This window comes from Nannobrachium achirus, assembly GCF_963921795.1.
Source record: "Nannobrachium achirus genome assembly, chromosome: 14".
In the NCBI taxonomy this organism is placed as follows: Eukaryota; Metazoa; Chordata; class Actinopteri; order Myctophiformes; family Myctophidae; genus Nannobrachium; species Nannobrachium achirus.
In genome coordinates, this window is record NC_137821.1 from 29,759,255 (window position 1) to 29,786,660 (window position 27,406).

General features: G+C 41.7%; 1 protein-coding gene across 1 annotated transcript in view; it reads left to right on the forward strand.

Moving 5' to 3' along the window:
• The window catches only part of LOC308297737 (zeta-sarcoglycan-like), a gene marked incomplete at its 3' end in the record, with an annotated part of 47,564 nt that overhangs the window by 15,824 nt on the left and 4,334 nt on the right, over positions 1-27,406 (forward strand). The window contains exons 3-6 of the mRNA XM_080741293.1: positions 3,051-3,152; positions 9,563-9,650; positions 16,637-16,759; positions 17,908-17,983. Coding sequence (XP_080597419.1) covers positions 3,051-3,152; positions 9,563-9,650; positions 16,637-16,759; positions 17,908-17,983 — 389 coding nt within the window. The remainder of the gene's footprint in view (positions 1-3,050; positions 3,153-9,562; positions 9,651-16,636; positions 16,760-17,907; positions 17,984-27,406) is intronic.

Here is a 27,406-nt window from a genome sequence, read left to right on the forward strand (position 1 = left end):
ATGTCAACAATGCTAATTTTAGATACATGCAATATATAGGTCAAGTATAGATTTTCAATTATATGGATATACAGGCACCTTATTCTTCCTGATAGGAAGAATTACATCCATGCCAGCTAATCTAAAACCCTTTTCATAAGTAAGTAGCATCGCCCAAGCTGTGTACTGTGCCAAGCTGTAATTTCTAAAGGAGCCTTTTGGTGAAAATATTGAAAATAAATAGCAGACCGCCAAGCTCACAAAGCGTCACCCTGCGACGCGTCGTGAGCTTGGAGGTGTCTATTTTCGGTGCTTGATACCACACTGAACTAAGCATTATCAAGTCAATACTGGATTATGCGTCTTTCAACATAAGATGCTGCATTCAAGTTCTGGAGAGTTTGGACAAGGCAATTCTCTTGAATGCTGCCTTCAGGTATGGCATGGAAAGAGGGCATTTGCATTTCTTTCACCATAGTAAAAAATGCATTCATGGTCTGGAGAGGGCACTTTTTATACACTGATAAAAGGGCAGGTGCTCAAGCCCCGATGTCTATGTGTGCACTGTGCAGTGTGCACGTGCCTGGTACTGTGTTTTTTTTTCTGCATTCTGATTCGATACAGAATCGGTAAAAGCAAGCAAAGACACGTGGAACGGGCTGGCATAGAATGTTTCCGCTCAACAGAGAGAGAAGCCGAACAGGCAGCAGACACCATGGGGGCACCGCCAAGCCGAGTGACATTTTCAGGGACAATGCACACAATCTACCATTTTGTCAACAAACTCCTGATGGCAGCATCCCCCCTCAGTGACAGATGTGCACCCTGGACTATGTTTATCACTCCTCTGCTTGCCTCGCCTCCCATCAATCTGTGTCTGGAGTAAAGACCTTATCAGTGTGGCTGGTGTCGCTCCAGAAAATGTACTTCACTACTTGCCATCCCTCGGGACCGGCACTCAATAGAAACTTCTGCCACACCCGTATCTCACTTCCACCTCCCATGAGCATCATAATGCGTCAACAATCACCTGCTGGAATGAATGTGACATGCTCTCCATTTGCAATGCATAGCCATGCATTAAATGAATGTGAGCCCACACAAATACTATTACTGTGTGTGTCGTACCTTCTTTAAAAAAAAGGGGGGGGGGAGAAGAACCTCACACCATTTTCAGTTTCCATAATCTTTCCAAGCATACCTGGTGAGAGGTGTATGGTAGGATATCGTCGTTGTCGGGTGAAAACCCTGTATGTCCAAAACCGTTTGTTTTGCATTTATCATTTTAGAAAAGATTTAAACTAGTGAAAACAGCCGATCTACAAGCACACAACGCCTCGCACCGCGAGGCGTTGTGTGCTTGTAGATCTGCTGTTTTCACTACTTTTGTGCGACCGCCTTGTATGATGAAGCAGGGCTTTACTTTACGAAAGAATGTACACATTTGAAACTTGGAGATACGAGGTTTCCACCCGACAACGACGATATGTGGGATGTGGGATGCAGGTGTGAATGCCTGTCACTGTGCCTCTTAACCACATGAACCCTAGCATCTTTATTTAATTCTGGGCGTGTCATAGTAGGCAAACATTCAGTGAAAATAGGTGAACGTTCCGTGGAAATAGCATATCTATAAGCTCACAATGTGACACATTGTGAGCTTGTGGGTCAGCTACTGTATCTTTTGCGAAGAGTTTTGGTGTAGGAAAAAAGTGAGGGCAGTCAGAAGACCAAGTCAATGAACTACATAGGTTAAAGTGGTTGTAGAGCCATTCTGACATATTCCTCCCAGAATTCATCATTGGTCTCCCATTGGTTTAACTTTAAATTGTCAGTATAGGTCTTTTCATTCTAATCAATTCTACCTGTTGTACTCGTGTATCGTGCACACACACAGCGTATCAGCAGTGTCTAGGGCTGTCACGATTATGACATTTTACATGACGATTAATTGTCTCTCAAATAATTGCAATTAACGATCGTCGTTGACAATTACATTTCTATTTGGCTTGTAGGCTTTGAAGTTGCACATGGCAGATATGACACATAACCTAAATATACAAAGAAATGAAGGACATATTTGACAACTTTACACTTTAAAAAAAAACATTGATAGTGGACATAGCCGATCTACAAGCTCACAACACGTCGCATCGCAATGTTTGAACATAATATATAAACATTTTTCAACATGTAGACGATTATGTCAAAATAATTGCGATTATGTCAAATAATTGCGATTATGTCAAATAATTGCGATTAGACGATTATGTAATAATTGTGACAGCCCTATATGTGTCTATTTAAAACCATACACCTCTAAAACAACTCACACAATCTGGAAGTGGGACTTGATGTATTCTTTCCAGAGTGAATGTATTCAGTGGGTTCCTCTTCCCCCACCATCGAATCCATAGCTGCCACATTAGCCATGGATTCACTCAGTCTGCTGTCACGTACCCTTCACATCGCTGAGCGTCTGTCTGAGCTACTGTCACTGCGGTGCGATGTCCTACCTCTGCCCTGGCATTCAGCACTGCCTGTCCACCATGCATGTACCGAAGGCACACATACATAGAAAGTATTCCCCAGACATAATTCAGCACAGGCTCAGGGAAATACAGTGTTTGCCCTTATTAAGAAAGCTCTCGATCATACTTCAGGATTTCTTTTAATGCACAAGAGTACCAAAATTAGATTATTTCATAAACAGAAAGATCCTCGGTGCTAATTTAACTCGGAGAGTGTCAAAAATGGATTTGTAATGCTGAGGAGCTTGCGGTGTAGCAATACTAAAATCATAGTGTATTATATCATGTAATATCTGTCAGTCTGCAGCCAGTAATTGCCCAATTTGCCCTCAATTCCTTATAACAGACATAATGTAATGGCTGCCGAACCTGCCATGGTTTTACAGAGAAAAGGTCACAGGTTTATAACCAAAGAAGGGCTTTTGTGCACCAATTGTCTTTATACTTGTCTCCCCATTGCCGGTGTGTCTGTTACTACCTACCGAATGGGAGCAGCGATGCAAGCGGCTGCATTTATTCCTGTTTATGATTCTGCTGTAGGATGGCATGGGGACCCTCCGACTGAACGAAGAGGGCATTCGCCTGGAGGGAATCTCAGAGTTTCTCCTGCCTCTATATATGAAGGAGATCCGTTCCAGAGGGGTAAGTTGCTCAAATGATCCTCTCCCTAAATGAGATCTGCTAGAGACCTGCTTGTAGAGCTATTCTCACTATTTGATGTATGAAGTATAACACTTAATAATAGTGCTTAACTGACATCTGCATATAATGACAATAGACCAGAATACTAGTAGGCATGGCCTCGACCTGCCGGTGTTTCAGGAGTGATTTATCTTTTTTTCCCCCAGCGGTTAGAAATCTAAAGTAGGTGAGCGTCATTGCATGTTTGGTAACATTGCACATTATTAGTCTTCATAATCAGTGCAGACATCGATCACAAAACGTATTGAATGGATATTTTCATTCATAGAAAAACTGCTTCTCTTCTGTGTCAAACACAAGTAATCAATCCATGGGGGCCTCTGTGACATGCAACATACAGGACACATGTTTCTGCATTTGTATCAATTAGCCTTGGGTCCCGCAGCATATAGGTGGCCATGAACATAAAAGTACAGTGGCACCCCCTCCCTCTTCACTGCTGCTATGCTTTCATTGTTTGTTTAGTACCGTTCGGAGAGTCAATTAAACTGGGGGGTTTCTGCACCCTTTAAAAGCGGAGCACCGCTGAACAGTATAGGAATTAATGCGATTGACTGTAACGTGTGTTTAAAGCTTTAATCGAAAAAGATCTCACCGAAGGCATTGACAAGCTTGCATTGATCTTTCATTGTCGAGGAAACACGGTCGATGCATGAACAGCAAAGGCCAGCTCCCTGCCGAGGCTCTGATGTCAAGTTACTTTGTTGTGTAGCCTTTGCATTTCTGAATGGTAACTCGCTTAGAAAGATCACTTGCACTCTCTCTCTGTCTCTCTTTCTCTCACACATACTCTCTCTCTCTGTCTCTGTCTGTCTCTGTCTGTCTCTCTCTCTCTCTCTCTCTCTCTCTCTCTCTCTCTCTCTCTCTCTCTCTCTCTCTCTCTCTCTGACTTGGGTGCTGCTCCCATCGTCCCTCATTTCCTGCTGTCCTCCAGCAGTGTACTATCAGGGCCTGCCATCAGCGGGAGATGGGTAATAGGCTGCCTCACGGCTGCTCAGAGGCCACATACAACCCTACCGGAGATTACAGGCGATTACTGAGGGACCCACAGTCCCCCGCTGGATTTCCAATCAAGCCCACGCGATAAATTCCCCCTCCGCTCCTTCCCGCCCCCATCTCTCCCCTTTGATGTTCAGTAGATTAACCAACACCGCTCCAGTGCAAAGTTGGTACAGAAACGACTTCTCCAGCACGCAACCACACCCGCTCGGTTCGTTCCCTTCTCAGTGATTAGGCATGGTACAGAAAGCAATTTCAAGCACTGGGAGCCTGACTTGTATGTAGATTTGATTTTCGAGGGATTCTCGATGGCGGCCGTGGCTAGATAGCGGGCCCGATTTGCTACACCAGATTGAGAAACTAAGTTAGATTGCCCTATACTCAGTCTTTAATGTTATGGTTTAAGCTAAACATTTATTTTATTATAACAGTCAGTCGGCGGTGCACTCGGAGAACAGCAAATGCCCCAGGGCTATTGCATATAATGCATTGCATTAGGCAAAGCACCTTACTTCCCTCTCCACTGTCTATACTTTACAGAGCTAAAGCATGGTGCAATACCAACCGCAGACATTTTTACAGTGCTGCTTTACAGACAGGCTGCACAAGGGCACCCTTATCTGCCGGCTCCAGAGATATTTGCGGGACAAAGATCTCCGCAGGACGTTCAATATTCCTCACCTGAGGAAATATGTCAAGCACTGACAGAGCAGGGATTATGGTTATCCAATGAGATGTTGGGAGTTTATTAAATCACTGTATGGTGCTGTGTCCCAGTAGATATCCATACTCTACCACCACTGATCAATAAGCCATTATCAGCAAGAGCAGGGGACACAGTGGTGCACTTATGACAGCTTAAGAAATTGAAATGCCAATAAATATGAAGGTGTTTTCTGTAAAATCTGATTAACCAAGACTGCGGATCAGCGCATATTGTACTGTATATACGGTTGTGTGTCAGAACGTGTATTTCAAATATTCATCATGCACGGGAACTTGTTGAGTTTGAAACTTGGAATCCAAATCCGAAATGTAAGTCGCTGAACAGTGTCAGTGTTATTTTATTTGTATTTTAAAAAAATTAGATTTATTTTTTGGGGCTTTTATGCCTTTATTGATAGGACAGTAGACTGACAGGAAGTGGGGGGGAGAGATGGGGAGTGACATGCTGCAAAGTTCGTCCGGATCGGGAATCGAACTGGCGATGCCGCCAGGCATCCATGCCTACTGTATGTGGCAATGCCTGAGTGGTATGCGCCTGGACCAGTAGGCCAGCGGGCGCCCCATCTCAGTGTTATTCTTATAAATAACGTCCCTGCTTATTTGATTCGATAACATTTTACCTGGCAATGTATTCCTTGCCGTTTGGGAACAACACCTTTTTGGCACTGATCGCTGATCGTCGTTGTCGGGTGGAAACCTTGTATGTCTAAAACCGTTGGTTTTGAATTTGGCTGCTCGTCCTTATTGTCATAAGTTTCCAACAATATAATATGATATCTATATTGTTGGCATGAGGAAGAACAATGGTGGTAGGGTATAGTTGTTACAGTTGCAATTGCAAGTATTATGGTTAAGCTTGAGAGTGATAAACTATATTAAATATATTGCAGAAAAATAGTAAAAAAAAAAATTATAGTTTTAGTCTGAAACCTCTAAAAGTGGTTTGTAAGATTTTCCAATAGATAAGTGACATTTCACCACTATGATTCATGATCTATGTCGACTTTATTTATTTTAGTTTAAAGTTTCCCTTTAAACTGGATCTCTATAGGTTATATCCTGTGCTTCTCTAAATGTGTTTATAACTGTTGTAACTGGGACGGGAACCCCTTTGGGGTTCTTGTTACAAAAGATTTTTGGGGTTCTTGTTACAAAAAATATATATATTTTTTGAATAAATATAAAAAAAAACAAAAAAAACAACAACTTTAGGATGTAGAAGGTGTTTTTACAATTGACCTCAGTCCTAAGTGGGTTAATGTAAATGGGACTATTTGAAAATGGTTGAAAACGTTGACATTTCCTTCTTTTTTGTTCTCAGTCTGAAAACAATGTAATGTTATTGAGAGGCACAGAACAAATGGTATTAGTATTAGACTGTGTGTGTATATTTACTCTGTGTAATCTCTGCCATTCTCCCAGCTGTCTGTGGTCTCTGGGACGATTGGATGTTATATAAATAGCATGGGAAGCAGGTGTGATTCATTAGAGTTAAATCTCTCTCTCAGCCGGTCAAATCTGCATGTACAGATAAGAAAAACATAGACCAATTTAACAGCCAATTATGAATCCAAGCCCTGAATGCACAACTAAATGATTTAGTCATTATTTAGTCAGTAATAAGCCTTGTTTCTGATTTGTGACATTTAGATCAAACCATAGCAGAGCTGAATTTCCTCGTGGTAGAGTAGTTTGATCAAGTGGCATGTTAATGAAACACCAGGGTGACCGGTATTCAGAATAGCAAAACGCTTGTACATGATCAAAACTCTCCTGTTTAATTCACAGTTGAAAGGTTTATAATTGCATGTTTCTTTTTTGCATTCTAATTGCACAGGCAAATTCCAACACAATCCAATATATTGCCACTGAATGTGAGCTGCGTGTTTGCAGTTCCGGTGAACAAGGTTCAACTTGAAGAGAATTCAGCCTTAAAATGTGCACGTTTGGTTTTTCGGATTGTGGGGGTCCCTGCTTCATCTCTCAGCTAAGTAAGGGGTCCTTGGCCTGAAAACGTTGGAGACCCCTGGCTTACAAGTTTGCCGTCTTTTAAAAAGACTTTGTGGAAATAGTCTGCTGTGCTCTTGCCTTTGACTAGTATGATGTTGCTCATTGCATGCAGGGCAGCACCCGTCGGCTTCCCTCAGCCATAGTAATTTTTCAGCCTGACGGGCTCCCCCCTCTTGCAGCTAGAACACGCTCCATTTATGTGCACTGGCTTTGATCTGCACTTGACCTTAACTGCTTGCTGCAGAGGCTCAGCTCTGGCCCCGCAGGACACTGTTTTAGACCTGAACACCCTTTAAAGTGATACTTCAAATAAAGAGTTAAAATTCTATCGTGCCACAGCAACTTTCTGAAGATCCTCTGTTCTTGATGCACATTTATGTGCGGAGCCAAGAAGCAGGGCATGAGAACAAACAGTGTGACCTCCACAAAGTTGATTGAACTTGGCTCTTAATCTGCAGTATGTGTGCATTAAGTAGGTGAAGTTTTTACTGTTGCAAAGTGCTTCACACAACAGAAAAAGTTGATGCAAGCGCAAGAAAAATGAAAAAGAACATCTAAACAGCCAAACAAATAAGAAGATTTAAACAAATGAACAACAATCACAGCTCCTCCTTTAGCCAATTTAGCTATTGTCTCTTTGAGGGAAAGCAAGCAGTTGATTTGAGACTGAAAGACTGGTTTGCATAATGATTATAATAAGAACAGTTAGCTGTGTTGCAATCAGGCCCAGCACCAGCACAGTACTGAAGAGGGGGCATGTGAAAAACGAAAGGAGGCAATGTAATGCAAAGTAATCCCAGTAAAAAAAAAAATCTAAAATAAAACATGCTTGTGTTTAGTTAGTCATTATTTTTAGACTACTAGTCATTTGGTTGGGTAAAACATTGTGTAATACACATCCCTATTACAGTAATTACCACTGTGTTAAATTTGATAAATTCCATCATAATTTGTTGTTTTTCTGTTTTAACTCTTATTCTGCTTTGAACGTTCCTGTTCGCCCCAATTTTTCAGGTCGCGGCGCGCCAATACGGCGCGAAAAACGAAAGGAGGCAATGTAATGCAAAGTAATCCCAGTAAAAAAGAAAAAAAAAAGAAAATCTAAAATAAAACATGCTTGTGTTTAGTTAGTCATTATTTTTAGACTACTAGTCATTTGGTTGGGTAAAACATTGTTTAATACACATCCCTATTACAGTAATTACCACTGTGTTAAATTTGATAAATTCCATCATAATTTGTTGTTTTTCTGTTTTAACTCTTATTCTGCTTTGAACGTTCCTGTTCGCCCCAATTTTTCAGGTCGCGGCGCGCCAATACGGCGCTCGTTCGTTTACCTCGTCTGATGACTGTAAGCTGATGAGGGGTCGCGCGGCCGTGTACTGTAAACACATTTTCCGCGGTGATGGTGTAAAAAATCCATTATGCGTTAACATCAACGGAGACCAATTCACTTCCTTGTTGATTTCCTCTGGCCGTGAGGCTCTGTGGCCAGTGACTGGTCTGAATGTACGGCAACACATAACAGGCAAATTCACATTAAGTCTTGCATGACGCCGCCCTCTGCTGCCTGGCAGACCAAAGTGCACTATTGCACAATCAAAAAAAATAAATAATAATAAATAAATAAATGTCTGTCTATCTACTATAACGTCGCAAAGGTAAGCCGCTTTTTGATGGCACCAGACCCAATAAATAAATAAATAATCTGGCAGTAGTAGAGTTAAAATAGTTCACTGTGTCTTTTTTCAGTAGTAGCTGCAGTCTTCTCTTGAGTGCAATGTAACATTATGGGAGGCAACCAGGGGGCCAGTTGTCCGGATTTAAAATGAAGCAAACACAGAACTAATAGTTCCTATGATTGGCTGCTAGTTGCGCTGTTCTGGTACCAGAAGCAACATGTTCTCCATAGGATTCCATTCTTTTCCTCTGAACTACATTTGATTTTCTTATCTAAAATTTGTCATAAATACTTTATGGTTCCTGCAGCTAGTTTAAAGCCTCATTTCAATCACCATGATATGCGTTTTGTGAAAATATGGTCCAATTTATATATTGATGTTATATAATTGATGTTAAAGCAGGGTATGCTGCTTGTGATATAGGCTTGTGATGATTCTTCTTTGTATGCTTTATTTTCGGCAAGCTCAAGACAATGTCCCATGTATCCCTGGCCTGCGGTTGCACGTGTCGTTGGCAGCCAATAGCACTCCTTGGTACCATGATTGCGACACCCATACAAGGGAAAAGAAATCTTCATTTTCGCAGCATAGAAACCAATAGGTTCCCACCATCCATATTTTTACAGTCTATGGAGGCAACAGGCTTAACCAGACAACCAATGAATAGTTATTATCTAATAATTATTTGAATTATTTTAAATCCCTTTTCACATATTCACAGTGACACACTATTATTGGCTGTCCACCAAATTGCAGTAGCAGCACTGGGATTTAGGGCACCTTCGCCGTAGCTATTAAGGGAACAACTGCAACATTCACAATTTGTGGAATCAAAATAGCAACACTTTAATTTGTTAAAAATGGATGGAAATATCACAAGATAAATTATGTAATCTGTTTTTCCTCATTCTCTCTCCATCATGTTTCCCGTAGGACAGCCCGTTGGTCTTGCGGTCAGAAAAGAATGTAACAGTGAATGCTCGAAACAGCCAGGGCCAGCTCACTGGCCAACTCACAGTGGGTGAGTTTCCAATCATTCCTAATGCATTTACTTACACATTAACATTCATCAAAATCATGTGATTGTTTGCATGAGAATGTAATTCCAATGTGAGTTTGATCACTTATCTTTCACCAAGTATCCTGCTACTTATAAAATTAGACCAGGTCAACCTGGTTGTGCCAGACCCCCTGTCTGTCATCATCATTTATGACATCATGCCTTTTGTAGGCATGTCATCATCATGTCATCATCATATATACCCTTTATATAGAAAACCCGGACAGACCGACATTTGCTTATGTAGGCCTACCCATTTCATGGGTCTGGCAACAACAGTACTTTTTGCAGTCTTGTTGCTGAAGGTTACTTTAGTGGGTAAAAACTGTTGATAAAATGACTTTCAAATGAATGTAATAACTTTTCTCAAAATGAATACACACAGGTACACATTTTAGTACAGTAACAGTTAGGTTAAATGTATCGTTAAATGTGTTGTAAATTGCCTGATTGTACCCATTTTATTTATGACTTTAATCAAGATTAGAGCAACTATTTATCTTTGAGTCATTGTGAATTGTTATTCTCTTTGCATGAGAAGACGCTGGTTAGTTTTTCCTAACATTAACCTTTGAAGCATTATCAAAAGGGCAATGGCTTCTTCTTATTATCTTCAAGTCGAGCCATCAGTCAGTCCAAATTACAAGTAATTTACTTGATAAATGACCACTGGAAAGCAAATGACCAACTTATTAACATTAGGCTAATAGCTATTGATTTTAGCCGGCTTAAGTTGAGAATTGATGGTTATTCGACAAGACTTGTGATATGACACTCTTTGGTCACGCTTGACCTCCCCTTGAAAATGAGTCCCTGATTAGGCAGGACCTACATTCTGGATGAAATGAAACACGGTGAGAATAATTACGCTCCTCAGTGGATTCTCTGAGGAATAGACAAAAGCCTGTGGATTAGTGGGAGAGATGAAGCGTTCCACATGCTAATTAGTAAAAAACACAAAATAGATTAAATGACACTTGAATTTAGGGAGAGAAGAAAAAAAAAATCCCAACAGAATTAATATTCTTCACCAGTGGAAAAACCTTCCCAATTAAACTCTGTCCATTGTGGAAACTGATCTGGGCTTGCCGAGTCTTTGTCCTTTGCAAGCGAAAACCTCCATGCCTGTGCCCCATTTCACGAAATGTGCATGTGATAATTTGCACAGAGACTGTGCCTTCCTGTTATTTGACTTGTTCTGTGTTCAGTGTTCCTTTCTTCTCTATTCTATCTTTACCTATTCTAACTCTTCCTGTAACTGCAAATGTTTTTTTTACCACTGTAATCGTGTGATGTGACCATAAGAAGTTGAAGTATCGATGAACTGTTGAAGTCTCAAATCACCTGATTTCATCTCTTTCCACTTGTCCACATGTAACAGGAATTAATGTTTGTACCAGTAAAGGTCTTTGCACACTGCTGCGTTTTTCGGGCTGAATATCGGAGTGAATTTCGGAGTGCTTGAATAAAAAAGATCAACCTCAAGTTATGTCAATCACGTTTGCACACTGCAGCCCGTTTCGTATTTATTTTCGGACCAGGGTTGATTTTTCACGATTTTCGCAGCTGGCCTGTCACACTGAGTCCCTTGCTCTCTCTCTCTTTCCTCTCTCTCTCCCTGGCCTACGGCTTTCGGATTTCCAAAACGCAACGAAAACACGCAGTGCAGTGTGCAACCACCTTAAGACTCCCTAATCGGGAGATAAGCAACCGTCAAGTCGCATACACAAATTTTAGAAGGCAATGGTAGCCAATCAGGAGGGAATATGGAAAATGGGACAGATCCATGTTGATGACATGACCTTAGAGATACTGTGTACCGCTTTGCGTGATTTTAGGCGGAGATATGAGTAGGGCAAAAGTGTGATGTGTGACGTGTGACTGACAGACAGACAGACAGACAGACTGACAGCCGGTGGAGGTTTTGATAGTAACTGCGACCTAACGGTCGCAATTAATGTTGATGTAAGTGTAGTGATTCGCGCTGAGCTGGGATTGAACCCAGGCTTCCACTCGCCAGACTGACGCACAAACTATCGTGCCAATACAAGGACTGAGCCCGATTGGCAGGCACCGGGTCTTGGCTGTAGTAACTGCTGGGGGCTACATAAGGAACAAATACACTAAAGGCATGTTTTCACTACAGTTCCGGAATTTTTCCTGCAAAATAATTAGCATAATCATTTTCAACTTGCCGGGAGTTTAGTTTTTTGGGTGTTTTCACATGACCAAAAATGCTGGCATAGCAATAAAATACCTCGTTTTCACTACAGCATTGTTGCGGTATAAGTCCGTGTTGCCAGACTTTGCGAGAGAAATAAGCAACCAGGTGTACGAAAATAAGCCCCAAAAAGTGATATTATCTAGGCCACACAAGCAATTTAAAACTATAAGCATCGCCACATCAGCTACTTGACAATTACCGATCTAAAAGATCACAACAAATAAAACGCAGCCAGAAACGATCAATATATACAAGCAACTTTACGGAAATCAAGACCATAGTCGCTTATAATTAGCAAACATGGCAACCAGTGCGCACTGACTGTCTGGACGCTTGGTCGCTTGCTAAAGCAGCAGCTCGTCGTTCGTCTCTCCTTTTCTCTCTCACCAATGGATTTAACAAGTTACAAGAAATATTCTTCATGAAACAACACATGTGAACCTTATGTGTCACATAAGGTTCAGAAAGGATCGCTTATGCAACGTGTTGCACATGTGGGATTGTGGGCTTGTTTTTTTTTCTTCACGCGTCACCGATGGATGCTGGTCATCCACTCTCGCTGCTCACTCAGTAAAACACTTTACGACGAGAAACTATTAACTAAATGATGCCGCTCTTTGAGTTGGTAGCTTCCAACTTTCATCACAGCATAGGCCAAATGAGCGCATTGCGTTCCAATCAGACAAAAAATAGGCTGAGTTGGTAAAGATTCCAGCTTTTACGAGTGCATCGCGTCCTGTACTCCTGTCTCCAGAGCGGACTTGTATCAAAACCCACACAGCTTAATTACAAATAGGCTATAGAATAGCCTACAAATAATTCTGTGTTTGGCAGGCTTACATAACATTCGAATGCAATATGGATTCTGAAGCTTTCAATCCCAAATGCAATGCTTTAACTGTTAATATTGGCTCCTTGCACGCACCTGCTTGTCCGAAAAAAGTAAAAATCACGGTATGCCGTTTTCACTGTGGGGAAATGTGTACTCTCCCGGTACTTTCATCAAAAATTACTAGGTATTTTCCCGTCACGTTTGGGACACCAAAACTCACGGAAGACAAAATAAGTGGCCGTTTTCACATGCCGTGAATTTCAAATTTGCCGTAATTTTGGAAAAAACTTCCAGAAGTTTGACTCAGTGAAAACGGGGCTTAATACACACACACACACACACACACACACACACACACACACACACACACACACACACACACACACACACACACACACACATACACACACCAGGCCCGGCGCTATGGGGGGGCCTGCTGGGGCATTGCACCCTCAGTTGCAAGTTATGCCCCCTCAGTTTATGTAAAGTCAAGAAAATATAAAAAAAAAACACAAATATTGGCTGAATATTATTATTGTCATAGAGATTCCAATAACAGTATTGAAACACAGTTGCCCCCATAATCATTATAATATTATTACTCCCATCTAATCCGCAATTTAAAATCACCTAAACCACCTGTTATTTCAGCTCCCAAAAACTGGCATCTGTTGGTATATAGGTATTATAGATAATAAAAAGAATGTTCATTATTACTAGCCTATATAAAAACTAGAAAAATATTGTTCCTTCGAAACAATTGTGGGCTCGCTTCAAGCCGGAAAACAATGGCTATAAAAGTACAAAATGTCAAGATCGCAGGCAGTGCTCTCTTTGACGTTACTGACGTCAAAGATTGGTCCATTTTGTTCCAAAAATGTGTTGTGCAAAAGTTGACCCGCTGGTGGCGCTATAACAGGCCAATGTAAGAAGGGTGGTATCTGTTCCTTGACCTATTGGGAATGTGCTTGCAAGATTTCACGCACATTGCAGGCTGTGTTCATGATTTGAGGTGTTTTTGGCTTTGGCCACTTTATCGCTGCTTGCAGCTATATTTATTATTATTATTATAATTTTTTTTGTGTGTGCACTTCATAGGCATATTAGATAAAGGTCCTTTATCTAATAGATTGTGTGTAGAATGTTTCATGCAAATTTCTAAAAAAATCCTAACGGGTTTAAGTGTTTCACAAACTGCTCAAAATGATATAGCGCCCCCCTTTGGCCAATTGGAGTAAGATTGGTTTTAGTGATATTTGGACTAACACTCTACATCTTTGCCAAATGCCATGAACATGTTACTTTGCATGTATGATTTAGAGGCAGAAGAATAATTTGCATAAAACTGCAATATTCATTGAATTATTAAAAAAGCATGTTTCAATTTAAAAAAAAAATCCGATCTGACAGATTTTTAGATATTGGTCCAAAGTTCATGTAAAAAAGGTTTTGTGGACGTGATGCGAAAATTCCAGAATAAAAGCGGGTTTAAGCGTTTTACAAACTGCTCAAAATGGCAGAAAATCTAAGGGCGGAGCTTACTTAACAAAGACACAGATGTCTTCCGCTTGAGTCAAAGCACGCGTGTAAGCAAGTTGCATGTCTTCAAAAAAACGAGGCATGACTTATGCCCGTTTAAAGTTTGAATTTTCAAACGCTTCGTATAGCGCCCCCCCTTTGGCCGATTTGAATAAAATTGGTTTCAGTGATACTTTGACTAACCCTCTACATCTTTGCCAAATGCCATGAACGTGTAACTTTGCATGTATGATTTAGAGGCTGAAGAATAATTTGCATAAAACTGCAATATTGATTGAATTATTAAAAATTTATATTTCACTTTAAAAGAAATCCGCCGAGACTAGTTTGACTGTATTGGTCCAAAGTTCCTGTGAAAAAAGTTTCGTGCGCGTCACGCAAAAATCCCAGGAGGAGATAGATTTTGACTGTTTTTCATATAATTCCAAATTTTGGGGGATCTAAAGGTCAGAGGTCAAAAGTCAGAGCGTAAAAGTTGTTCGGCATGAGGAGACACATACGTGTATACAGGTTTCATGGCTGTACTTATAACAGAGCATGAGCTCTACCTGTTCAAAGTTCGCACTTTTGAAGGCTTCCTACAGCGCCCCCCTTTGGCCGATTGGAATAAAATTGGTTTCAGTGATACTTTGACTAACCCTCTACATCTTTGCCAAATGCCATGAACGTGTAACTTTGCATGTATGATTTAGAGGCCGAAGAATAATTTGCATAAAACCGCAATATCGATTGAATTATTAAAAATCACACCCGTGTGAAGTGGAGCTGTGTGTGTGTGTGTGTGTGTGTGTGTGTGTGTGTGTGTGTGTGTGTGTGTGTGTGGATCATGTGTACCGATTTTTGTGACATTTGAAGAAAATATGTAGGAAAAGGAGCAAAAAGTGTGTTTTGGAGAAAATTCAAGATGGCGGAAAATCTATCATGGCGCAAATGGGCGTGGCCTATATGGGGAGATGCGTCATGACCCAAGGAATCCAGGGAAACAATATTTTTCCGACCTACGGTTCAAGAGTTACAGGCCAAAACGTAAAGTGGGGTGTTATGGCGCCACCATGCGGCCAAATGACACAAGTATTTTTTATTTAATCCTTGAAATCATTATGAACCTCCTCTCCAAGTCTTGAAACTCTAGCCCCTATGGTTTGCGAGAGACAAATAATTGAATGTGAGTTTTTGCAATTCCCATTATAAGTCAATGGGGAAAATTAATTCACTAATAAATTAATATCAATTAAACTATAGAACCTTCCTCTTAGAAAAGTAATAGCCCACGATTCCCGAGTAAGCCGGTCGATTTGACATATGGCGCGAGTGTGTGGTGGCAAAACTGTGGGACTAGTGGCGTGCCGAAGTTTAGGAAGTTCAGGCTACATACAGACAGACACACACACACACACACACACAGACACACAGACCCACACAGCCACGTATAGGGAGCCTGTGCTTCACACAGCTCCAAAAAATTATATTTCACTTTAAAAGAAATCCGCCGAGACTAGTTTGACCGTATTGGTCCAAAGTTCATGTGAAAAAGGTTTTGTGCGCGTTATGCAAAAATCCCAGGAGGAGATAGATTTTTACTGTTTTTCATATAATTCAAAATTCTGGGGGATCTAAAGGTCAGAGGTCAAAAGTTAGAGCGTAAAAGTTGTTCAGCATGAGGAGATGCATACGTGTATACAGGTTTCATGGCTGTACCTCAAACACAGCATGAGCTCTATCTGTTCAAAGTTCGCACTTTCGAAGGCTTCCTACAGCGCCACCATTTGGCCGATTGCTGTAAAAAATAATAGCACACTTCGCCACTGTAAGCTGAACACATTGATGTTTTTATTTTCATTTTCTGTCTAAGTATGTAGGAGTAGAAAGGAAGTTTTGAGGAGAACTGTTGACTGCTCTGGTAGATAAATAATGACAATATCTAAAGTGTGCTCGCCTTATAGGCGAGCCCACAAATATGTGCCCCCTAACAATTTTCAACAGCCCCCTTAGTCATTTCATCCTGCAACCGGCCCTGACACACACACACACACACACACGCACGCGCACACACACACACACACACACACACACACACACACACACACACACACACACACACACACACACACACACACACACACACACACACACACACACACACACACACACACACACAATTTAGATCTGGCCAGAAAGTATAGTACATTTATTTTTGGTTCAGGTCAAATAACCTTAACTCTAGAGCTATAACAACGTTGGCACTTGGCAGGAGTCCTAGTAATGGTCCTCCAGTATTTATAGAGACATTTGGATGTGATTTGTGGTCCTGATGTCTCCATTATTTCAACCTGGACGTCCATCTGCCCACAGGTCTGGAGTCAGTGGAGGCCCACTGTCAGAAGCTGGAGATACACAGCAAGGACGGAGGAAGACTGCTGTTCTCTGCCAGCGAGGAGGAGGTCAGCATCAAAACAGAAAAACTCACCGTCACAGGTATGAACAACAAACAAAGCCCTAAGTTTTCTGAAAAACGTAAAAATCTTTATGTAATATATAATAATAATAATTCAATAATAATAATGGGAATCAATGGTTAATTAATGAATGGTCATTAATGAGAGTTAAGTCAAGTAAGTGATTTCATTTAATTCAAATAATAACAAAATGGGTCTATGTTCTGATAGTACTAGTTACTATAGAGTGTTTGGTCCATATTTGGCAGTTTCATAAACTGTTGGGTGACAAGTTTTCCTCCAATCAGGATAGAGTGGGGCCTTCCAATCATGGTCGAGTGGGGGCGGGCCTTACTCGCACCAAGGCCCAGCCCCACTTGATCATGATTGGAGAAAGTCCCCCACCTGTGACATGAAAACTGAAACTGAATCACTTACCCTACCTTTAATTAGGTGTTAATTACGTGTATGAATTTGCGCCCTGTAGTAAGTTGTGATCCTTCCGATTGTATTTCTATGTAACTCGTAGGATGCTTGCACAAAATAATTCCACCCACTCCTTTATACTTGGTGTAAAAGTATGATGTGATAATAAAGTTGAGGGTGTAGACTATTGGTGGTAAATAAAAAACAAGGGATAATAAGGGTCAGCAAGGACTGCAAGACAATTACCATAAAATATATTTGACACAGATGATTTGAGGACTGATTTTATCTGTTTTGATCAGACATGACTATCAAACATAGTCGACAGTGTACATTCCCCATAAGGAAATGGGCATATCTAATTCAGTCTGACCAGAAGCAGGGATAAAACATGTCCCCACCGGCCATAAAAAATGTATTAGGCCTACCAGAGGGGGGGGGGGGGGGGCTAGAAGGTCCTGGGTTCGATTCCCGCTGTGGACGCTGTGGGCACTGGGGGCGTGTTCTCTCCTCCGCATCATCAGTGGCAAAAGGATCTTTCTGTGTGGAGTTTGAAAAAAATGGGTGACAAAAATCGTGGGATTAAAGAATTAAGAGAACACAACTGAGAAGTAAAACACTAACTGAGACTAGAAAACAACAAGGAACTCATGAAAACACAGCAGGGAGACAGAACATGTCTCGGATCGTAACAGATGGGGAATGTATGTCACAACACAATACTTTGATCCAAGTGTTATTGTAAAAGTGTTTTATTTACAGGCTCAGAAGGGGCGGTCTTTGGCCATTCGGTTGAAACTCCCCTCATCCTGGCAACGGGGGCTTCTGAAGACTTGAAGTAAGGGTCAAATTAATAACTGTTCTCATCCTTTAAAATAAAGGTCTTTAACCACATGAAGCCTAGTGTCCCTATTCTGGGGACGAACATTTGCAGAAAATAGCCAATCTACAAGCTCACAACACGTCGCAATGAGACACACCGTGAGCATGTAGATCGTCTATTTCGGCAAAGAGATTTAGAGGGGGCCAAGTACAGACTCCTGGTCAACAATTTAGTATAGGGTTGGTGTGGTTAAAGAACATTAAAACACATTTCAAAGATACATCATCATCGTTCTCATCTACACAATAGTTTTCACCCTCTCTTACACTCTATTCAACCATTACACCAATAAATAATACCTGCAGTATCTATGGTAGGTTTAACAGAACTCTCATTTGTTAGTTTATTAAGTAACGATGCAAAGATGTGCTCTGGCTCGGTGCTTTGTGAGAACATTAGTGTGATTGATACGCGTGTTAGACACACATGCTCCTATACACGCTCTTTGCCAGAGGCGTCAGCCGTCGTCCGTCCATTAGCAAGGCATAATGAGTGTGGTTTGTCGTCCATCTTACTGGTCCTAAAGGGAGAGCTGGGGATCAAAGTTGGCAGAAAAACAGTGTTCTGGCAGCTAATTCCTGTCGAGTGAGTGGAATACTGATGAGCCCGGCCGGTGCAACACGTACACACACACACACACACACGCACACGCACACGCACACACACACACACACACACACACACACACACACACACACACACACACACACATACATGTACACACACGCACGCACGCACACACACACACACACACGCACACACACACACACACACACACACACACACACACACACACACACACACACACACACACACACACACACACACGCACACAGACACACACGCACACAGACATGCACACAAACAGAGCCCCAGTCCGTCATGAGTGTGACGATCTGATAAAAATCAACTTTCGGCTGATATTGCAACTGGAGTTATGCAAAAACATAAATCTTTGTATCAAAGTGTCATTATAATGACCAATCCCCCCCCCCCCCATAGCATACTATTCGTCATTTTAAATATTTAACTTCTATAAAAACACACACACACACACACACACACACACACACACACACACACACACACACACACACACACACACACACACACACACACACACACACATATATATATACACACACACACACATATATACTGTATAGTGAATCCAATTATGAACAAGTCGTGAGTGATGGGCGGGTGAATCGCTATAATGAATTAATGATTGTGATAGCAGTGTGTGAAAAGCCCTAGGAGAGCCTCGCTAATCTCAAGTTCTCGGGGGAAGGAGGTTGTTGGGATTCATGGTGTTCACCACAGAGCCACAAAGAGCTGATTGAAAGTATTCCTTGCTCTGGGAGAGAACGCTCTGGGTGCTGTACAGCCGTGGTTCTCAAACATCTTCGTGTCAAGGACTCCCCAAATTAATATGTATTTAACCGTGCACCACCACTTGAGCCAGGGACCCACCATAAGAGAAGATTTGTCAAGATTTGTCAACACTGTTCGATAATATACCATGTGCAAGCTCATATCTCAGCTAGATTCGAATAGCCAAAACTTATAGGGCAAACGTGTAAGTGCGTAAACTCTTTCACATATTGCTGGGGACCCCTGGAACCCCCTCAAGGACCCCTGTGGGTCCTTAGATATCACTTTGAGAACCAGAGCTGTAGAAGGACTGAGTGTCTGTGTTCCAGATACCTTCACACCTTGGGCTTGATTCACTCCACAAATGATGACATATAAGTCTTCATACTGCTCTGAATGCCAGGACATGAATGCCTCCTAATCATACACGGGCAACTGGCGGCCCGGGGGCCACATGCGGCCCCCGCCCCTGCTCTAAATGGAGCCTGCTGAATGTAAATGTGGCATGACCCCGCTGCCTCTCCCGTTCGATTAATAAGAGACTACGAAATCACTGCAATTTTATCGTCTCCATTTGTCGATAACAGCAAAGCAATTAGAGCGTCATTGCAAAGCTCTTAGCACCTGCCAGTAAACCTCTCTAATTGATAAGGGTATGACTCGGCTTGTTTCCCTGATGTTGCTCTTCTTTTCATCTTTGACAGAGAGAGCTGTCTGTGTGGCACGTTTGCCTTCACTGTGTGGTTATGTGGTTGGAGTGCTAAAAGTCGAAGAGACAAAAACTAAAGAAATAATGCATCCGGTATCTTCGACATCCTTGTGATATCCACGCTGTACACTGCTGCACTCACCGCTGACTTTGTGTTTCCTTGTGTGAAATGATCCATGTGGAAGTGCAGAAGGTATGTACAGAAATATCCACTGTATTTCACAGTTGCAGAGTTGCAGCGATTTACTTGTTCCATTAGTGTAGTAGTAGTAGTAGTAGTATTAGTACTTAGGTTTTAAATGTGCAAAGAAAATCGTCTCTCGCCCTAATTATCTTTGAAACCTAGGGAACATATTTGGGGATTTTTAATGCATTTTCAAAAGATAAGAATGATATACTTTGTATGTGTGTGTGTGTGTGTGCACGCGCACGTGCTCGTGCGTGTGTTTAATCATAAACCCCGGGGGATGAGCAGCGGAGCAACTGTGGGGAGCTATTTTCTTTTCCATACTTAAGTCACTTTGGGGAGTGTGTTCCTTCAAGCATTTCATACAGCGGGCGAGTGCAACTATACCTGCAGCAGCCGGATAAGCTCCTCCTCCTGAGATGTTGTTTCAGCACATCATCTCAGCCGGATAAGCTCCTCCTCCTGAGATGTTGTTTCAGCACATCATCTCTCCCTCTCAGCTCAGTCATCTCCTGTTCTAGCCCTGTCAGAACAGCTTCACCCTGACTCGCGCTTGTTTTCTCCTGGTCTCTGATCAGTTCCTTCAAATCTGGTGTGCTGTCTCTCCGGAGCAGATCTGCTGAGTAGAAATCCTCTTGGTGTCCACAGCGCTGCTGCTTGTGCAGTCTAGTTGTGTTTGGTGCAGCGGAGGAACACGGACGCAGGCCTGTTTGTTCAGCTTCGTGTGCTCCTTCATCCGTGGCCAGGAATCTTGACAGCTTGTTGAATGCAATTTAGCTCTGCAAGTTCTCATTGTGAGGGGCGGGCAACCTTTGACGTGATCTACTTTGTCAGGCAGGAGAGATCTAGTGTAGCATACCATCACCAGCCAAATCGAGAGTGAAAATAACCACCGCTTTTAAGTCTTTTGATAGGAGGCTAATCAGAATATTCATCCTACTATTAATGCTCTGTCTGACTGCCTGTGCATGCTTCTGTTGTTCTTGTACCGTATCCTATTTTGAGAACCATCGGACCGGCCGACTTCAACCTTCACAGATAACCTGAGGAGTGCTGTGCCCGGCGCCGAGTTGGTCTGATAGGGTGGTTGTCCAGATAGACTCCAGAACTTCTGATCCACCGATTATCACTCAATGTGTACAGTGGTATTGACCCGAGGGCAGTGGTGGAAAAAGTACTACATTTTTTTTACTCAACACGGTGCCTGGTGACAGGCGGTTGTCAGGAATCTCTGATCCGACCGATACAACCATATAGGCATATATGGAGTTACGGTTTTAAACTGCCATTTCAACCGATATGCCCATACAGTTAAGAGCATGCTCATATACGGAACTGACCGACTTCAAAAACCCATATGGGCATATAACGGGCAATAATAATATCTGTAGATAGAACCTTTTAAGGGTTATTAAAGAAATAGGGTGACCATATTTTCTAAATCCTAAACTGGAACCTACAAGCTCAGAATGCATCACTATGCAGCACTGCAGTGTTTTCATCCAAATGTGGGACAATTATTTTAGCACTTATAGCACACCAGATCAGACTGCACCTTTCAGCAGAACAAAAGCTGATAAACTATGTAAGCTCAAAGCAAATATTATTGTATTTGTGGTGAAAACTGGTAGTGAATGTTGACCTTTTAGTGTTTTTGAGACATTTGTTGGAGGAACTCGGGCAATCTGGGACAATCTCAGGTGGATGTCTGCTCACCATAACTTAGAAGTCCATCCTGATCTGCCGGTAGATCAAAAAGACATGCTTGCTCACCTCTGGTCTAATTCATTGAGTAGATAAAGACGGGCTGATGGAAGTCTGTGGTCACCCATTTGTACCACCGACTTGCAGGATTTGAGGGACTGATAGGTACTGGAGGTTGACAGTACTCCTTCCTAGGCTGTAAGCGGTGTTTGCATGGACTGTGAGATACAAAGTGTTACTCAGCATAGTACAGAGAAAACTTTTCCTTATAATATCAAAATGTATGTTTGTACTGTATTTTTCCATTGACAGCTCCCTCTCTCTCTCTCTCTCTCTCGCTCTTCCAGAACCAGTATAATGCAGCAGCACATAACACAGATAATGTTACAGTGTACAACAGGGGTCTTCAACGGGGGTCTGGGACCCCTAGGGGGTCCGCAGAGTTACCTCAGGTACAACGCCTCGTACTGTGAGGTGTTGTGAGCTTGTAGATCGGCTATTTTTGGCAAAGAGGTTTGTTGTAGAGGGGAAAAAGAGCAGACTAAGTACAGAGTGAAATTATAAGGAATCTATGAAAAGGTTGTGGGGGTCCCTGCTTCATCTCTCGCTCAACTAAGGGGTCCTTGGTCTGAAAATGTTGAAGACCCCTGGTGTACAACATTATTAAACCCCATAGATTATTCTATTTTGTTACTCACTGTCAGAGGGTCTTTATGCCATTTTTTTTTTTTTTTTTTTGTGCCATTTTAAAATGATTCCGATTTTGGATCCCCGTTTTTCATAATCGCTCGAAACCTAGAGGGCTAACGTCCATGAATAATTAGAGATAACTGTTTCCATCTTTCGTCAAGCATCTTATGCTGGAAATTTACATCTAGATTGTACAAGACTGTAGTTATACTTTATAATGTCTGAATCTTTCTTTCTTTAAATGTGCAAGATTTATAATTGAAAGTCTGTCCTTTATGATGTTCCATGACATAAATATTCCTTGACAGTGTTCACGTATTATTAAACTAATCTACAGTTTCCATCCATACTAATGCAGCTACGTACTGTGCATATGTGTCTAGAATAATGTCTTATTGTTCCCATGAAGTCATTTTAATCAGTTTGAAATTGTGAACTGGAACATGTTGATCTTCGCGAAGTAAGCAATGTCTAAGTTGTCTTTATGTAGAGTGCACACAAAAAAGTAATTATTTAGGCCTTGTCAACCTTTAAATCATACACTTGATATCTTTTAACCACATGAACCCTAGCGTCCCTATTCTGGGGGCAAAAATAGCAGATCTACAAACTGTTACCACAGACATACAAAATGAGTGTACAACAATATTACCAGAAACACATAAATAGCTTGCCCTGAATGACCATAAGAGGTCTGTAACAGGTCTGTTCAACTGGAACCAAATTGACCTGGTTCCATTTGAACACACTCAGAGGTATGGGGGTTCTTTCTTGCAAATACAACATTTGAGAACCACTAGTAGGCCTACTAGTTGGACTCATAATGTGCCATAGTGTGGTAGTAAATCAATGTCATACATAATAGGCCTACTAAAGAAGACCTGGAGACTTGACACTCAGTAATTGTGTCTTTTGATCAAAATAAGAACATTATAATGGTGTGTAAAACAGAAAATCTAAAGATTTGCCTCGGACAAGACCAAATCTTTGCCACGGGCACATTTGTCTGTGTACGGACATGTTGGTGACCCCTGCACAACGTGTTGCTATTTCAGGACGGAAAGTTGGAGTAGAGGGAGATAAAGAGGTGGCCTAGTAGGCTATAGAGGTGGGACTGCGGTCAATGAATTACAGGGTTTAAGTGTTTAAATAAACTGCACCCGCTACCCAGTGTAGCTTACTGTATACAGAGTCTTCTCTCACTGTGAGATCTGCCATCTGTATCAGCTATTCCGATTAGCTGTAACCTGGCTAATCCTGCCTCCCTCTATTCTCTTCTGTGTACGCACACTTGTACTGTATGTGTGCATGAGGGTGTGTGTGTGTGTGTGTGTGTGTGTGTGTGTGTGTGTGTGTGTGAGAGTGTGTGCAGTGTACAGTACACACGGCACTCTCTCTCCCTATTCTATACAGTATAGGGAGAGAGAGTGCGTGTGTGTGTGTGTGTGTGTGTGTGTGTGTGTGTGTGTGTGTGTGTGTTTACACGTTTGAGGGAGGTAGAGCGTGTGTGCTTACATCAATATGAGAGGGGTGGAGTGTGTGTGCAAGTGAGTGTGAACTAAATTAACACTGTTACACAGTTAAATTAACATATTATTGTGTAATGTGAAATGACTTGTCGGATAACGCAATAATGTATTTATACAGGTAAAAACCCGTTAAGATACAAGATGTTTTTTTTTTGAGAGCCCCATCTAAGTTAGCAGCACTGCAAAGGTTTCAAGCAACATACATCACATAATGTAATGTAACAATAATATCACCTATAGAAAACATACTAACTCAAAACACTAATTAGGTGACTAACTCCTACCTCGTGTGGTGTGGGTGACTGACACCCCCCTTCACCATCCCCGCCGGCTGGTAGTCAGGGCATCATGGTGATGGCCAGAATAGTGACAAAGATTGACGAAATGCTGATTATGGAAACCTGCATTTTAGGATTAGAGCTAGGGTGACTGTCTCACTCAGTCCTGCGTCTAATGTGAGGAATGTTCCTATCCCGTTTATAGCAGAATAGGATGGGTCCACCACGGGCAAAAATATAGATGCTATTATTGTCTTTGAAATATTGAAATTCACTGCAATATGGTTTTCTACAATACAATATTATGCACTGGCTTTGAATCCTTCAGCCGTGGCAGCAGGCAATTCTCTGTCACGGGCAACAGCTACTGTATTCAGGTGTTTATTCATGTTTTTCTCCATTGAACCTTTCTCTGACCTTTCCTTGAATATAAAGCAATGTCCCAAAGTCAAGTCAAGTCATCTTTATGTATACAGCACATTAAAAAAAACATTGACCCAAAGTTACTTTGGGTTTTAAATAATTTGTAGGAGTATAAAAAAAATCTAACCCATCAGTTTGAGGGGAACGGTGCATTTGAGCATCTGCTATACCCTGTGTGTGTGTGTGTGTGTGTGTGTGTGTGTGTGTGTGTGTGTGTGTGTGTGTGTGTGTGTGTGTGTCGTGTGTGTGTGTGTGTGTGTGTGTGTGTGTGTGTGTGTGTGTGCGTGCGCCCAGGCTTCTCAACAGCGCCACTTGGTCTCCCAGGCCTGCCACTGGTAACCCAGCGGTATTGCAGCTGTTCGTGCTGCACCACACATAGGGACACAGGAACACACTAAGTCAAATGTAGGAAGCGGCTATCACCGCTTCAAAAATGTTTTGCAAAAATCATCCTCCTAAGCCCCTTTTCCACAGGCCCAACACCACACCACACCACTCCACACCACACCGCCCACTTGTGCCAGGTTTTCCACTACAAGGACCTGGGTAGAGTGGTGTGAAAGTGGTACTAAACGTGGTACTAAAAAGTATCCAATCCAGAGTAGGTCTGAGCTAGGCCAAACACTTCATAATGATTGATCACTCACTGACTTTTCATTTAGACCGCCAGGATATAGTTGTAATACATGATAATAGATTCTATTGTGTTATAACCACTATTATAATCTATTATAGTGTATAATAATTATCATAGTAATACATTCATACTTTATAGTATATTATAATCACAGTTATAATCCATTATAGTGTAATATAATTTAGGATAGTTGTAATACAAATTTATATCATATTATAATCACAGTTAAAAGGGTCAATTTGTTTCCGAAATTCTTACCGATAGGGGTACTTTTGTGTAATGGAAAATGTAGATATTTTTATGTGGTGCGGTGTGGTGTGGTGAGGTGTGGTGTGGTGCTAAAGTTGCAGTCGAAAATGGGCTCTAGTGAGGCTATAACAGGCCAATGTGAAAAATGTACCCACCAGGGAATGTGTGTGCACAGTCCAATGGTGCTGGAAATTAGCTGTACACACTACTACACAGACAAACAGAGGTTGTTATGAGGATGAGCTATGTCAGTGTTTTCAAACTTGTTCTGCCCAAGGCACACGAAAGGCCTCCACTTTTAAAGTTATATGTTTTTGGGTTCGGGTAGGGTCGGGTCGGGTTCGGGCAGATTTTGAGAACTCGATGTAGCACACGATGTGGAAACCACTGACCTAAGTAACCTGGGTTCTGAATGTGGAGTTAGCAGATCAGAGATGCATTGTTGGCAGAATCCATTTAGGACTTTAAAAACAAGTAACAAGTAAATTGTGTGAATACATTCTGTATTTCACTGCAGTGGTAACCAATTCAAGTCAGCCAGAGCAGGGGTGATGTGCTGTCTTTTCTTTATTCCATGTAAAAGTTTAGCAGCTGCATTTTGAACCATAGAAATGGGTGGACTGAGTCAACCCCAAATACAGGGAATTACATAAAAGCATGGATAACTGTTTATAGGTCCTTATGCGATAAAATCTGCTTTAATTTGGCTATGGTCCTGAGCTGATAAAAACTGCCCTTCACAACACTTGTTTGCTAAAACTCAAAGAGGTGTCCAAAAAGATTCTTAACTACGTTGTGCAATTTTTGCAGACAGAGGACAAAGTGCATTGCTTAGGCCAGTGATCCTCAACCTTTTCAGGCGGCGACCCACAAAATAATAATTATTTTAACTGGGGACCCCCCACCCTGAAAGTTGAGGCATAACATTTTGTATCAACTCGGTTCTGTTGTGAAAATAGCCAATCAATCTACATGCTCACAACGCCTCGCAACTCGAGGCGTTGTGAGCATGTAGAACGGCTATTTTCACAATTTCTGCCTAATATTTGACAATTTGGCCAATGTTTAATTTGTCATTTTAGAGGCATTAAAAAGTCCTCAAATTGTCACTTTAGAGATGTGCAGATAGACGGGTTTCTGGTCCATGTCACGTTTGATTCGGTACCAAAATTAGCCAATGAAACCAGGCTTAACCAGCGCTCCCCAAAACAACAGGTTTGGGGATTGGACGGACTGATTACATGATACAGTCACCTGTGCATTTAGTCTCAATGTTTGTAAACAAGAAACCCGTCTATACCCTCTAAACCTTATGTTGGATTGTTTACTGTTGAGTTAGAAAACTATCTTGCACATTAAGTTAATCATCTGTGGACCCCCCAAAATAATTTGGGGACCCCCCTTGGGGTCCCGACCCACAGGTTGAGAACCACTGGCTTAGGCTAGTGGTTTGGAGGGCCAAATGCAAGGAAAGGCCAACAATTGAGTGTGGAGAAAACACTGCAGCTTTATGTGAATGTGATTGTCAGGCTGGACTCACACATATGCATGAAACATCGTCTGAGAATGGCCACTGGGGGCGCCGTACTAATGCATTG